The sequence below is a fragment of the Corvus moneduloides genome, chromosome 12, assembly GCF_009650955.1.
Source record: "Corvus moneduloides isolate bCorMon1 chromosome 12, bCorMon1.pri, whole genome shotgun sequence".
Classification (NCBI taxonomy): Eukaryota; Metazoa; Chordata; class Aves; order Passeriformes; family Corvidae; genus Corvus; species Corvus moneduloides.
This window is the reverse complement of record NC_045487.1, coordinates 932470-946082: the sequence shown is the minus strand read 5'-3', so window position 1 is coordinate 946082 and position 13613 is coordinate 932470. Positions and strand designations below refer to the sequence as shown.

At 48.8% G+C, this 13613-nt stretch overlaps 1 protein-coding gene across 2 annotated transcripts in view; it reads left to right on the top strand.

Annotated features, from left to right (window-relative positions):
* Window positions 1-3899: 3899 nt before the first annotated feature.
* NFAT5 (nuclear factor of activated T cells 5) overlaps window positions 3900-13613 on the top strand; it is a 57110-nt gene continuing 47396 nt past the window's right edge. For both annotated transcript variants that reach the window (XM_032121666.1, XM_032121665.1), the window contains exon 1: window positions 3900-4026. In XM_032121666.1, the coding sequence (XP_031977557.1) occupies window positions 3954-4026 (73 nt within the window). In that variant the 5' untranslated portion in view covers window positions 3900-3953. The remainder of the gene's footprint in view (window positions 4027-13613) is intronic.

Here is a 13613-nt window from a genome sequence, read left to right as displayed (position 1 = left end):
TGTTTGCACATCACAGCTCCCACTCTGGGACAGGGAGGCTATGGTGGCTTTATTCCAGGATTAAATGGAAAGGCCCTTTAATGGGATTTACGTGTCCCCTCTGTTTTTAAAACTGTCACGAACCAGGCAAATTTTCAGGACACCAGCAAATCCCGTGCACTTAAAGCTGGACCTTGCCCAGCATTGGGCCCGCAACCGAGTGTCCTGTTCCCTGTCGTCAGGATGGGGATGGAGGGAGGACGGTGTCTCCTGCCAGCAGTAACCACCCTGCACAACCCCGACGGCCCCAGTGCCTCCATCACGAGGGTGAAGTCAACGCCAATGTCACACGCTGGTGTCACATGCTGGTGTCACACGCTGCTGTCACCCGCACCATGTTGTCTCTTCTCCAGGGACACCACTAACAGAAATTACTATAAAACAGGTTTCCTGCCAACCTCAGCAGCTCTAATGAGTCAGGAAGTCGTAAGTAATCTGGGAATAGGGGAACTGTTGACAGAGCCTAATTATTTTCTGACAGTCTTTCTAACACCGTTAGAAAATAAAACACCTACGTCGGCTCCGGAATCGCAGACGGGGTTAGTGATATTCTGCAGGCACCTGCTAATTTGTCCCCACGATCCCGGTTTAGGCTCCTTCCCCCTCACACCTGCCGCTATCCGGCTGCTTCTGCAGGAAGAGGAACTTAGAATAAAGACAGAAAATACCTCAATGACACAGAACCACTGCAACCTGCTCCCACGGCTTTTCCATGTTCTGGGGCCCACAAGAGGAGTTTTATGGCTCCAACTGGATCCCAGGAAACCTTGTACATGTGCTTTGTTGACCCGCCTTAGTGTGGTTCTGCTGGTCTGTGCTGCACTGTGGACTAATAATTTATTTAATCCTTTAAAACTCTAATTGTCCAGGACTGTTTGGTCCTCCCAAAAAATTGGGTTATTTATTCTCCAAATTTGGCCTTTGCCCATAGCCTCCCTGTCTTGGAATGCTAGGAGCACCAGGGCCTCTCTCCTTTCCAGCTGTTACCAGCGCAGTGCTTTGGAAGCTCCCCCAGGCTGGGTGAACACAGGCGGGATTGCACAGCCAGTCTGCTCCTGCCTCACTCCACAGAGTGCTAGGACTCCTTTTTTCTCTGCTTTGACCCCCCATTCTATGTTGTTATTTGTACTCTCCCAGCTCTGCCCTTCCCAGGACCCTGCAAAGCCCTTCACAGCCAAACACGCTCCAGCAGCTGTCGTGGAGCTGCTGCTGCTGGGCCAGCAACATCCGGGCTCTCGGTGCTGTCCTTTCACTGCCCAGCCATGAATTCCTGTGACTCTCAAAGGCACCTTCTCTATCCTGAATTGCTCCATCCCTGAGCACTCTGTCTCTCACCACTTCCCTTTCAGGACTAAGATCTGTTTTCCTTCCCCACCACAGCCCATCTGGTGATGGCACGTTCTGCAAGAGCCTCTGTCTCCTTCATCACTCAGACAGGAGGTGAGTATAGCACAGTCTTACATTGTTTTCCCTGGATGCTTCCCAAACAATTCAGTTTTGTAGTGCCAGCATAGCAGTAGCTCTCTCTCCTCTCATGGACTGACATTCCTCCCTCCCTTGCAGGGCAGGGCAATCCCCGCCTTGCACAGGTGAATGCCCCTTTCCTTCTGAAGTTGTCAGGTTTGAGATTGACAAAGGGGAACCTTTCCCTTCAGCTCTCCTGAGTATGACTGCTCCAAGAGAGCTGGAGAGGGACTTTGGAATGCCAGGACAAGGGCGAATGGCTTCCCACTGCCAGAGGGCAGGGTTAGATGGGATATTGAGAAGGAATTGTTCCCTGTGAGGGTGGTAAGGCCCAGTGAAGCTGTGGCTGTCCCATCCCTGGACGTTTTGCTGAGGGGCTCAGTGATCACAGCAAACCCTTTTGGAAGACTTTTAACTCAGGAGGGCACTCATACCTGACTTGAACAATGTATGGGTGAGCAGTGCTGAGCACCCTGAAACAGCAGCAGAACTGCGATGTGCCATGACGAGTGTTCCTGGGGACCAGGATGGCTGCATCCTGGCTGTCGCTGTCCAGGGAAGGGTCTTGGAGACTTCCATGGCACACTCTGGGGAGGGGCTGGTCACCAGGAGTGATGGCTGATGGACAGGGCTGAAATCCGTAGATGTACTGGAGTCCTGTGCCCTCCTGCCACACCATGAATGAAGACAGGCAGAGGAGACGAAAAGCCAGGACAGCTCCAGGAATTACAGCAGCTTGTCTGGGATGAAAGAGAAACCGATGCCACCAACCACGCACCGTGCAGCTGCCACTGCTCTGCCAGGACTGTGAAGCCATGGACACCATGTGTGTCCCACTCTGATGCCATGAGCACTGCCTGGCGCCCGGTGGACAGGGAGTGTGGCGGAACAGAGTGCTGGTGCTCCAAGGATCAACTCAACGGTGTCACAAGCACAGGACTGTGGTCAAGGGCCTGGTGAAGGCACCAGTGTGGCCATCCCACAGTGACCGACTGACCAGCAGGGCATGGGGCTCAAGGGTCATTCACTGGCTGTTGGGCTGCGGTAAGCACATGGAAGCTACTGAGTGTTTTTAGAGGGAGATTTCACTGGGATCTGAGAGCAGACTGGCAAGGAGCTGGCAGCAGGAGGGACGGGAGCCAACCTTTTGGTGTCCCAGGGAAACTGGACCCTGTTCGGTGCCGGAGGCACGCGGCAGCTGTTCACAGCTCCTTCTGCCTCCATTTTTCACAGCTTAAGCACTCACCTGGCACCTCCATCCACTCACATACAACCCCTCTTGCTTTCCCATTCCTTCCCCACTTCCAAAGCAGATTATGGACAGTTTGGAAATGTAATTTTACATCTGTGCGGGACACCTTTCCACGCCTCCTCCCCCTTCTTGTACCTTTCAGGGAAAGGGACTCCCAAACTCCCTCTCAGTAACTCAGCACTCATGTTCTCCCTATTCCCCCCATGTGGGGCATTTGTTTCTTAAGGCAGCTGCCACCCGTGTCAATGATAATGCACTGTTGACACTGCTTGTGCATTTTCATGTTATTTGAAAATAGCTCTTTTTTTGGGACAATATCCACCAGTGGGTTTGCGAGCTCTGCCTTGTGGGTTTCCATGGCAGAACCCTGAGGGTGGACGGAGCTGTGATGGCACCACAGCCGGCCCTGACCCGCGGGGTGTCCTCACGACTCCCAGCACCGTGCGAGGAGGGTCGGGCACAGCCCCCCGAGGCACAGCCCCGGCCGCGGGATCTCGGGGCAACCAGTGCTGCCGCCCTCACCCCGGGGGCTCCCGGGAGGGTTTATCCCAGCTGCCCTCACGCCGGGGTGCTCCCCTGAGCCTGGGGGTCTCCCGGGATGAATCACCCCGGGGCCTCCCCTGAGGGACCATCCCGGCCCCCTCACCGCCGGAGGCTCCTCTGAGAGTCCATCCTTGGGGCTGCCCTTGAAGGGCGCTCCCGGTTCCCCTGATCACCAGGAGCTGCCCTGAAGGGTTCCTCTCACCCCGGCTCCCCTCAGTGCAGGGGAACCCGTGAACGTCCATCGCGACCCCCCCCCCCCTTCCAGACTCTTCCCCCGCACCCCGCCCGCGTGCGCACGCGCGGCCGCTCCGCCCCCGCCGGTCCCCGTCCTCCCCTCGCGCACGCGCAGAGCGGCCGCGCCGCCGCCGTTCCCCGCCGGCCCCTCCCGTGCCCCGCGCAGGCGCAGCGGGCTCGGAGCGGCGTCGGGCGCGCTCCGCTGCACACCGGCCCTGCGAGCGCCGCCCGCTCCCGCAGCCCCGGCCCGACCGCCCGCCCGCCCCGCCGACCGCGGCCCCGCCGTGCGCACCGCGCGCTCTCCCGGCCCGTGTCTCCGCTCCGCTCCGCGCGCGGCGAAGGCAGCCGCGCCCCCCCCCCCCCCGGCCCGGCCCCCCCTCCTCCCGCCGCCCCCTCGCCCCCGCCGGGCCGCGGAGCTGCGATGCCCTCGGACTTCATCTCTCTGCTCAGCGCCGACCTCGACCTCGAGTCCCCCAAGTCGCTCTACTCCAAGGGTGAGTGACCGCGGCGGGCTGTGGTGGGGGGGCAGCGCCGGTACCGCCGGGCCCGCGCTCCGGGCCGCCCCGGGCCCCGCGGGGCATCGCCCGCCCGCCGCCCCCGCCCCGGGATGCGCGTCCGTAGGGGCCCCGGGGCCGCGCGGGGCCGCTCCGGCTCCCCCAGCCGCATTCCTGGCCCGGCCGCGGCCGCCGCAAGAATGTGTCCCGACAGGTTCCGGCGGCGGGGCCGGCGGCGGGGGGCTGCGGCCCGCCCGGGGTCCCTCCCGGCGCTCCTCCCGGCCCTCCCCGGCCCCGGCTCTGTCCGGGCCGGAGGGACGGATACGCTCTGGCCCGGAGCGGGAACTAACGGGGAGCGCGGGCGGGTGAGGGGCCCCCAAAGCTGCTCATTAAAGTGTCCCGGGAACGCGGTTCAGTGGAACAAGAGGGCTCGGATTTTTGGGGTGGGATGGCCTGGTTTTGGTTAAAAACGGGCTCAGAGGTCGAGAAGCGGAGGGTCAGGGGTCCCGGTGCCGGGACCTCGGGGCATCTCCGGGCGTTATCCCCGTGCACCGGAGTAAAGCAGCATCCTCTGTGGGGAGTCGGACCCGGAGGGGATGAAGTGGGTTTAAAAGTAAATTAAATTAACTTCTGTTTTCATAATACCGAATTTGAGCTCTGACAAGTGCACATGAACACGGGTAAGTCCATCAGGACAAGTGTTACGTACTACAGGGTTTTTAACTCATTTTCTCGTGTTTAAAAGACTTGAAAGCCACTACTGTTAGTTTGTGGTACTAGAAGTACCTGTTAGTAGTTTATTAGTAGTTTGTTGAATATATCTGCCCACAGTACAGCTGGTGGAGGGAACAATTTTGGGGCTGTACAACAAAAGAAATGGAAAGTCCCTTATTACCCTGAAGTGAAGGTTTAAACCAGTTTAATGTTGTTGCAGGAAAGATTTAACTTTTTTAGGACTATAATATGGTCATTAACTTCGAATTGTATGTTGGTAAGTGATGAAGGTAAAAGAAATAGAAAGACTTTAATGAATCAAAGCACATCTTGGGAACTCTCAAACTGCTCAGAGTAATTGATTCTCTCTTTAAAGTTATCACGGGTAGCTTGTAAGTTTTTTTTTAGGATGTTACTAGAGGGGCTCAAGGCTCTCTGGTTACCCAGCACAATGCGTTCCAGTTGGTTTCAGTCCTAGTGCCAGCAGTAGGGAGAGTATTTTGGAACAGGGAAGTTCAATTATAAATACAGGTGATAAACCCCATCGAAGTTATGATTTATCCTACTGGAAATTTGGGAAGCGTGTAAAAATGTTCCGTGTAAGTCACAAAATTGCTTCAAGTACTTGTTAATTGAGCACAGCTTTTGAACTGCCCAATCTTACTGTGAATTCTCTTTTATTTTTTTGTATTTAATTGAATGGTTGAGTGTTTCAGGTTGGAAAAGAGTCTCAAACTGATTAATCAAGAGTGTATTTTTCTTCTGGTGCGTAGATGTGGATTCAGAGCTGGAAGAGGTCGAGGGGAGGATGTTGTGGTCACAATGACCTGCTTGATCCAAGCGAGATGCTGTGACAGAGATGTATAAAGCAGAGAAGGGTTATAAAGAGGCTAAAGCAAGTTTTGCTTTTCATATTTTGTCGTAACAAAAGATCAAGGAGATGATAAGTTGAAATGCAATTTAAACTTTAGAACCAATGAATATACTTCTTGAGAATGAGTAGTGAAGTGATTGTGAATATGATTTTATCTGGATTTAGGAAAACGTGTTAGTGGTTCTCTGACTGATCAGAACACGCTCCAGTGCACCTTTTTTTTTTTTTCCTAGATAGATACAGATAAGTTTATCCTGTGGACAAGTGCTCTGGCTCAGGGTACAAGTACAACTGATGAGATAAAGGGAAAGGTCTGAACATAGTGAGAGAACCACAAATATGCATTTATGATGAGGGTGTGTTAAGAGAGAGTAGTTTCTTATAACTGCTCTGCTTTTAGCAGCGCAGCCGCCCCGCGGGTGGAATCCAGCCCCAGGTTGAACTGGGGCCAGTCCCTTCTCCTCTGAATCGCATTCCTGTGCGCGTCGGGTTCGTGTGGTTGGCGATCCCGGCCTTGGGAGCCATCGCTGATGGGTGCTGGGGAGCACAGAGGTTCTGAGAGGAGCTGAGGTTGGAGTGGTCTGGGGGGTTACTGGGGTTTCTGACATACAAAATTTGGTTTGTTGGAGTTAAAGAGGCAGAGTCTGCATGCACCGATTAAAAAAAGTGAAGCTACATTTGGAAACCCAATGACTGAAGTTTTTTGTAGTGTGATTTTTTTTTCTGGTGTATTTTCTCCCCTTCTCTGGACAGGCCGAGTTACGTCATCAGACTGTCCCTGCACCATGTGTTAAAATTTTGGCTTGCACCACCATTTCAGTTAAGAGTTTTGTTTTCATATTCTCGTAAAAAAAATGTTAAACAAAACTCTAAAAGCCCGCACACCTCAGGTGAGTGTGAGTGGGTAATAAAAACTCAGCCCGCAGTGTGAGTCGATAATGTAAACTGCTCTGATAACTCATTCGAGTAATTTCTTTTCATTTATGCGTATCTTGGGACAGGGAGTATTTTCTTTGAGTATCTGAATGCTTTATGTTCCAGTTTTTGCCCCTGTAGGTGTGTTTCCACGAGCAGCTCCAGCCAGAATGATTCCCACGTGCACAGTTCAGGCAGTCGTGTGCTCCTCTTTTCCTTGTGCCTCAGCTCACGCCAACTCTGACGTGGCCACAGTGAGCTGGACTGATTGTGTTGAAATTAACTCAGCTTCTCCCTTATTCCTTCCCAAAGGAAAAGGGGAGGAGAAATGATTTTTAATGGGGTGAGTATCCTGTGTTTGCTGTGGGTCTTCATGAATGGCTCATGCTGACTCAAGGAAGGGACGTGTGGAAACTGGCCTTGAGGAGGGGTGGGACTGGTTCTTTCAGCAGCAGCTTATGTTGGCTTAAAATGATAGTGAAACTGTACTTGCAGGCCTCTGCAACAGGATCTCTAAATGTTTTATATATTGGTTGTAGCAGTTAAAAATGAAAGAAATGGGAAATGTGGATTCCAAGGCCTGTTGCTGGAGCTCATCCCACAGACCCTGAGGAGCTGACTTGTGTGAAGGACTAAAACCAGTCTTCTAATGTATAGTCAGTATTAAATAATGTATAATCAATTAAGAAATGCTTTGTAACCATTGCAGAAGGATGGCATCTCCTGCTAAGAAGTTAATAGAGATATAAAAAAATATGCATCACTTCATGCCGAAAATATTTAGGCTGTAGTATGTTTCTTTCTCGTCTTTACATAACACACTGTCCTTTTTGGAATAAACCAACCCAAATGTGCATACAGATTAGTAATGTAGTAGAAAAACCACTGGAGCATAAAACCTAAAACCTCGAGGCTGGTTGTCCTGTGGTTGAATATCATCTGCAGCATTCAAATAGAACAAAGTTGGCTCTTCGTTGGCAGTAGGCGAGGGTGAAAACCTGTAATTAAAGCAGTTCATCAGATGTCAGGTACCAAATCTGATTAAACATGGGATTAGTTTAGCTAATACATTCATTTTGAATTACCCAATAATGTGTGTGTACTAATAAAATGGCATTTTTGCACTGCAGCAAGTGCAGTTAGAAGTTTTTAGTCATCTCCTGGATTTTGCTTTCCACAATGGAGTGACTGTAAAACTGAGAGACTTCCTGGAATTTGGTTGCAACAAGAAGAATGTTAGTAGTCTGATAAATAGCTCTTTTGCCCTAAAAACGTTATATAATCAAAACTCAAACGTTCTTCATGCTTAAATGTGAACTGACTGTAATCCAGTTGTGTTTGCTGGGAATTGTGATACAAAACATGGAATTTGGTGGTTTTTCTTTTTCCCTACCAGAACTTTTTTCTTCCCATCATCCCAGGGATAACTCTACTAAGACAGTCACTAAATTATTGAAGAGAGATGGAAAAGATGCTTTATAAAGATAGTTTTGAACTTTGGAACTGGTACTAGCAGGTTTTAGGAATAGAAATCAGACTTGGCTTCTTTTTGTAGCAATTTTTATCTTTTTTGTAACTGCTAGAAGGTGCCACGGTGGATGCGTTGTGTTGAGTGCCCTGGGAAGGATGGATCCCTACACCCACCTCTTGCAGCTCTTCTAGCTGCCCCCGGGACAGTCTGACTTAACCTAAATGGATTCAACCAAAGTTCCTTAACTTGTGCGTCAGCCTCGTAAATGTCCTTTCCTCCTTGGAATCTTCCTCCTTTATTGGCTTTCAAAACAAAACTCTGGAATGTGTTGCTGCAAGATGATTGTGTGGTGCTGGGGGTAGGGGGAAGACTTTGAATTCACAGCTTCCCAGGGTGTAATTTGAATATTCCGGTGGCAGAGCTGTCTGAACAGCCCCTTTTCCCCACCGTCTGTTCTCACCCGTGGACTGTGCTCTGAATCGTGCCAGCACAATTGTTGTTTGTGGTTGGAAGATGAATGGGATTGGGAAACTGATCTGGAATGGGGATATTGTACTTCTGATTGGATTTTCTCACACTGTTCTCCTTCCTGGTCTAGTTACTGTGCAGCTGCACAAGGAGTGGTGTCACAGCAGGAGAGGGGGACTCTGGAGCACTGGGATCAAGTGGTGGAGGTGGGAGCAGATGAGCTAAAACTGCTGAACTGGCTCTGCCATGGAAAGAGATGCTCCTCATGTTGTGCCTTCTGTAGCATTTGCTGTGCCTGTGCTCTTGTGCCGAGACCTGGACAGACAGGATTCCTGCTGGGGCTGGTTTTTGGGAATTGGTGAGGGAATCTGTTTCTGGAGCTTGGAGGGCTGGGCAGGACACTGCAAAGGCTCTCTGCCACAGGTGTGGGTGAAGGAGTGTGAGACTGCTCCTGCCTTGGGTTCTCTAGTGCTTCTCCGTTTGTACCCAAGTCTAAATCATGGAATGGTTGAGGTTGGAAAAGACCTTTAAGATCCCCAAGCCCAAGTGTCAGCCCAACACCACCATGTTCATCACTAACAGTGTCCTCAAGTGTCACATCCACAGTTTTTGAATGCTTCCAGGGATGGGGACTCCACCAGTGCCCTGGGCAGCCCTTTCCATAGAGAAATGTGTGGTGTGGATCAAGAAGTAGGGGAAATTAAAAGGAATTAAGTATGCTTTTTCTTTGATTCTAAGACTAGTTGGATTCTTTTATTGTCAGTTTTACTTGTTTTGAATACTTTGTTGTTCTCCGAGAGTTGTAGTTTTTTTTCTATTAGAGAATCTCCATACATTGCCCAATTCTTTTGTCCCTTGAAGTGTCCAAGGCCAGATGGAGCTTGGAGCAACCTGGTCTAGTGGAAGGTGTCCCTGCCCAGGGCAGCAGGTGGAATGAGATGAACTTAGGTCCCTTCCAACCCAAACCATTCCATGGTTCTGCGATTCTGTACTTCTGCAGATTAGTGTTGTCAAGAAGTAGAATTTTCTCATCATACGTTTCTGAGGTTATAGGTTAAGATTTTTCATTTTTTATGAAGCATCTGACCTTTATTTATAAATTTTCAACAGCACAGTTACCTTTTGGTATCTGTAACTAAAAATGATTGGCAGCCTGGAGCCTTGGTCTGACTTTTGCACTGGTGCACAGGTTATGTAGTTTTACATGGAAGTGTGTTGCACAGAATCATTTAGGTTGGAAAAGACCGCTAAGGTTGAGTCCAACTTTTGAGTGATCCCTGTCTTGTTGACCAGACCAGAGGATTGAGTGCCATGTCCAGTCATTCCTTGAACACCTCCAGGGATGGTGAAAATGAAGGAGAAATAATATTTTATTCTATACAAAGAGGCAATGGCCTGAACTCATTTTGAAGTGTAGAAGTGCTGGTGAACCCCAGCAGGAGTTGGTGAGTGGCCAAAGTGCAGGTGAAGTAAGGTGTGTGGTCATGTCTCTGCAGTTATCACGTGTGTTATCTCGGTGGGTATGTAGAGAGTAAACTGATGAGGCTGAACATTCAGGCCAGTTTGTCATTAGCAGTTGTTTTAGGAACTGACTGAAACGAACTCTCAGATCCAGCTTTGAACAAACTCTCAGATCCAACTTTGAACTGTGGAGTAATAGCAGGTGCTAATGGACACGCAGTAAAATCCCCAGTAACTGCTGTTTGCAAAGCAGGCAGTGCTTCAGCAGTGCTTAAAATGTAAATGTCCAACTTCAGCTACGTTATTTTACCATGTTGTGTAGCTCTGAGGCATCTGTGAGGTGAATATCATTTAACCAGACTGAGGAATGTTGTCTATTTACATAAATACTCTCTGTAAATTGTTCTCCATTCCCTTCCATCACTTGTCCCTTCAGCATTTGGAAAGGTTTTATGGTTGCTTTGTAAATAACTAGAAAGAATTTGGGGTCACCTTACAAAGTTGATGAAACTGAAGTGCTGAAGAAACACAAGGTTTTGATCCTAAAAGCAGGTTTGAGTTGTGGTGAAGGTCAGGACGTTTGGCAAACAGAGGGAAGATGGACAGTGGTTCCTGTCAATGCCCAGACAAGGTGAAGATAGGGAAGAGAGAGATTCAAAGGCAGTCCTAAAAAGTTTCCAAATGTTGGAGTTTCCATTCCCGTTCAGAAAAACTGACACTACATCCAGTTGTTTCAGTCCGTCATCGTCTGGAGGCCTGATGTTTTTTGTGTGTATGCATTCACTCAGCAGAAGAATCAGGGAGTTTGGATAGGAGCACTCTGGGGTGATTGGGGAATAATCAGCTGCAGAGTTCAGAGCTTCTGTTAACTGACAGCTTTCTGCCTTTGCAGCAAGGATCCTGCACTGTGGAGATGTGTAAATCCATACTATTCGGGGCAGAACAGGACTATCTAGACTTTAACTCAGTTCTTTTTTGACTCAGCAAGAAATCCCACAGTCTAGCTGTATATGTGGTGAATAAATACGTGTATTTCATTTAAAGTTTACTCTGTTTTCAGTTTAGGAATGAGGAGGTCTCCTGGTAATATTTGAGTATGTTTTATTTCTTAGGGAGGAAAAAAGGCAGCTTTCCTTGGAATGTGTATTCCTATTAAAGCAGATTTACTGAGGAATTTATAATTACAGTTTCTAATAGTCTTGGTTTTATCTCATAAGTAAATGCTGCAGAGCCCAGGAATCTGATTTGGGTTAAACTTCTGAAAACAGTCAGATGTTCTGGTGGTGGGAGAGGAGCCGGGTGAGTCTTGTGGAGGCAAGTGCCAGCATTCAGTCTCAGCCCTTGGGGCTGCCAGGGACCTCTGGAGATCATGGAATCAGTGCTGGAGCGGGTGCTGGGACCGTGCCCAGCTGGGTCTGTCTGTCCTCACGGAGACTCCACAGCCTCCCTGGGCAACCTGGGCCAGTGCTTGGCTGTCTCCATGGATAAGATAATTCTGATGGAATTTAATGTGTTTTAATTGGTGCCCACTGCCTCTTGTCCTGTCACGGGGTACCGCTGAGAGGAGCCTCTCATTGCCTCCCATCAGGAATTTTCACACGTGGATAAAACCTCCCTGAGCCTTCTCCAGGCTGAACAGACCCAGCTCTCTCAGCCTTTCCTTGCGTGAAAGATGCTCCAGGCCCTTCGTCTTCCTGGCCCTAAATCCATGTTGTTTTGTGACTTCTGAAGAGCTTCTGCTGTTTGTATGTTTGTGAGTCCCCAGACCAGGAATTTTAGAGTTACATTGTAGTCACTTTCTTACTGGGGCACTAAGTCAGATTTTTCCTCTGAAATATAGTGATTTATTTATCTGTGATTTATCTATGATTTTCCTGGACACTAAGTTGTATCCTAGTAACTTTGCTGAGGATATATACTAGGGTCAGACCCTATTGAGAGGTGTGACAGTCTTGCTGCTCCCTTACAAAGAAGCTTACACTTGTTTGTCACCAGCATATGCCTTTGAAAGTGACATTTTGGGCATTCCTGGAATTCTGTGCTCCAACCACACTCAGCATTTTCAGCAGTTTTCAACTCCTATGTGCATGTCAGTGTCAGAGAAAGAATTTCCATCATCTCTTGTCTGCAAGTGTGTTTGTGTGAGTGTGAGCAGTGCCCTTCCTTAGCAGGTGTGCAGGTCTCACCTGGGAGTAAATCTTTTCTAAAGGAGACAAAAATCCTTAACACTTTGTTTTAATTTTAGGACATCTGAATTCTGGCTGGGGCCATCTGCCTTGCTTGGAAACTTGAACCACGCCTGGAACCAAGTTACTCTTTAATCAGATGAGGAAATAATTTGATTTATTTTGTGGCCTGAAAGAGTTGAGTGTAAGCTTCAGTAATTCAGTTATTTGCTGCTACTTAAGTGAAAACGGTGCTTTTGGAGGTGTGGTGGTGAGGAGGATTGTGTTGGGTAGAGCACATTTGGGTGCTCCTTGCCGTGCAGGTATTTCGGTACATACAATGGCAAAAGAATTCCTTTAGGAAGATTTAGTGCAGCTGAGCCAGGCAGTCCCCTGAACCAGGGAGTGAGTCTGTAGATGACTGTCAGAATTTGAAGGAATTATAATAAAAATACTCTTCTAAATGTCCTGTTCTTGTCAACCTTTGCCTGTCAGAGAGAAGAGGTTGGTTAATCCATATTTAGCTGTCCTTAAATTTTTGGTAACTTGGGAGTTCTAGAGTGGTTCCACCACTGATTCCTTCATTGCTGTCTCCCATTTTGATTTTAGCTCTGTAGAGCAGCAAGGAATCTTTTGTTCACATTTTACCATTAAATGTTTGGCTTAAGTTCCCATTTGTCTCCTGAGAGTTGTGTGTGAATGTACTTGGAGAGGAACTTGCTTAATGCTCTGAAAACCTGTTTTTATGAACAACTTGCATCTTTATTTCCCTGAGGAATCCCTTCCAGGTGCAGTAGCTGTCACAGGTTTACTGGTCACACAGGTGAGCATGCTGGTCATGTCCCTGATCAGTCGGTCCCTTCGAAGCATGAGAGGTGTCAGACTCACCAGAGCTCTGTAACTGTGCCGAGGAGTGCTCTTTATGAAACATCATCTTTGGTCTGAAGAACAGTGTTTATCATCAAACACAGCTGAGTTAGCAGTAGAAAGCAAAGTGGTGGCAGGAAGCATAAACATTTCTCAGTTTTGATGATGATGAAAGAACATAACTTTTAATGGGAGTACAGGCAGGGAGGCATGGAGGCAGTCTGTGGACTCGAGATGCTGGGTGTCGTTTTGAGAGTTACTGGGACAGGTCAGGTCTCAGGAGCACAGCCTGTACATCCAGGTTTATAATGGAATACTGAACCCAAGAGGTGGCCGCAATGTGTTGGAAGTCTGTCAGAATGCCTTTTATTCTTCACCTTACATATTGTGGTACAGCCTCAAAAGAAAGAGGTGCTTGTATCTTTCATTGCTGCTGTTGCTTTTCATGCTCACAGGAAATAGAAGAGATGACAAAAATAACTCCATCAGAAAAAATGGTGCAAACCTGAAAAGGCTGAGAAATGTTCTGAGACAACAGTGAACTGTGGGGTCAGGTGGATTCTGTGTGTCCCTGAATTCGGATGGTGCTTTGTACCTAAGGAACTGCCTGATTACCTCTGTTTCTGGTGAACTTTGATTTTTGAAACAACAC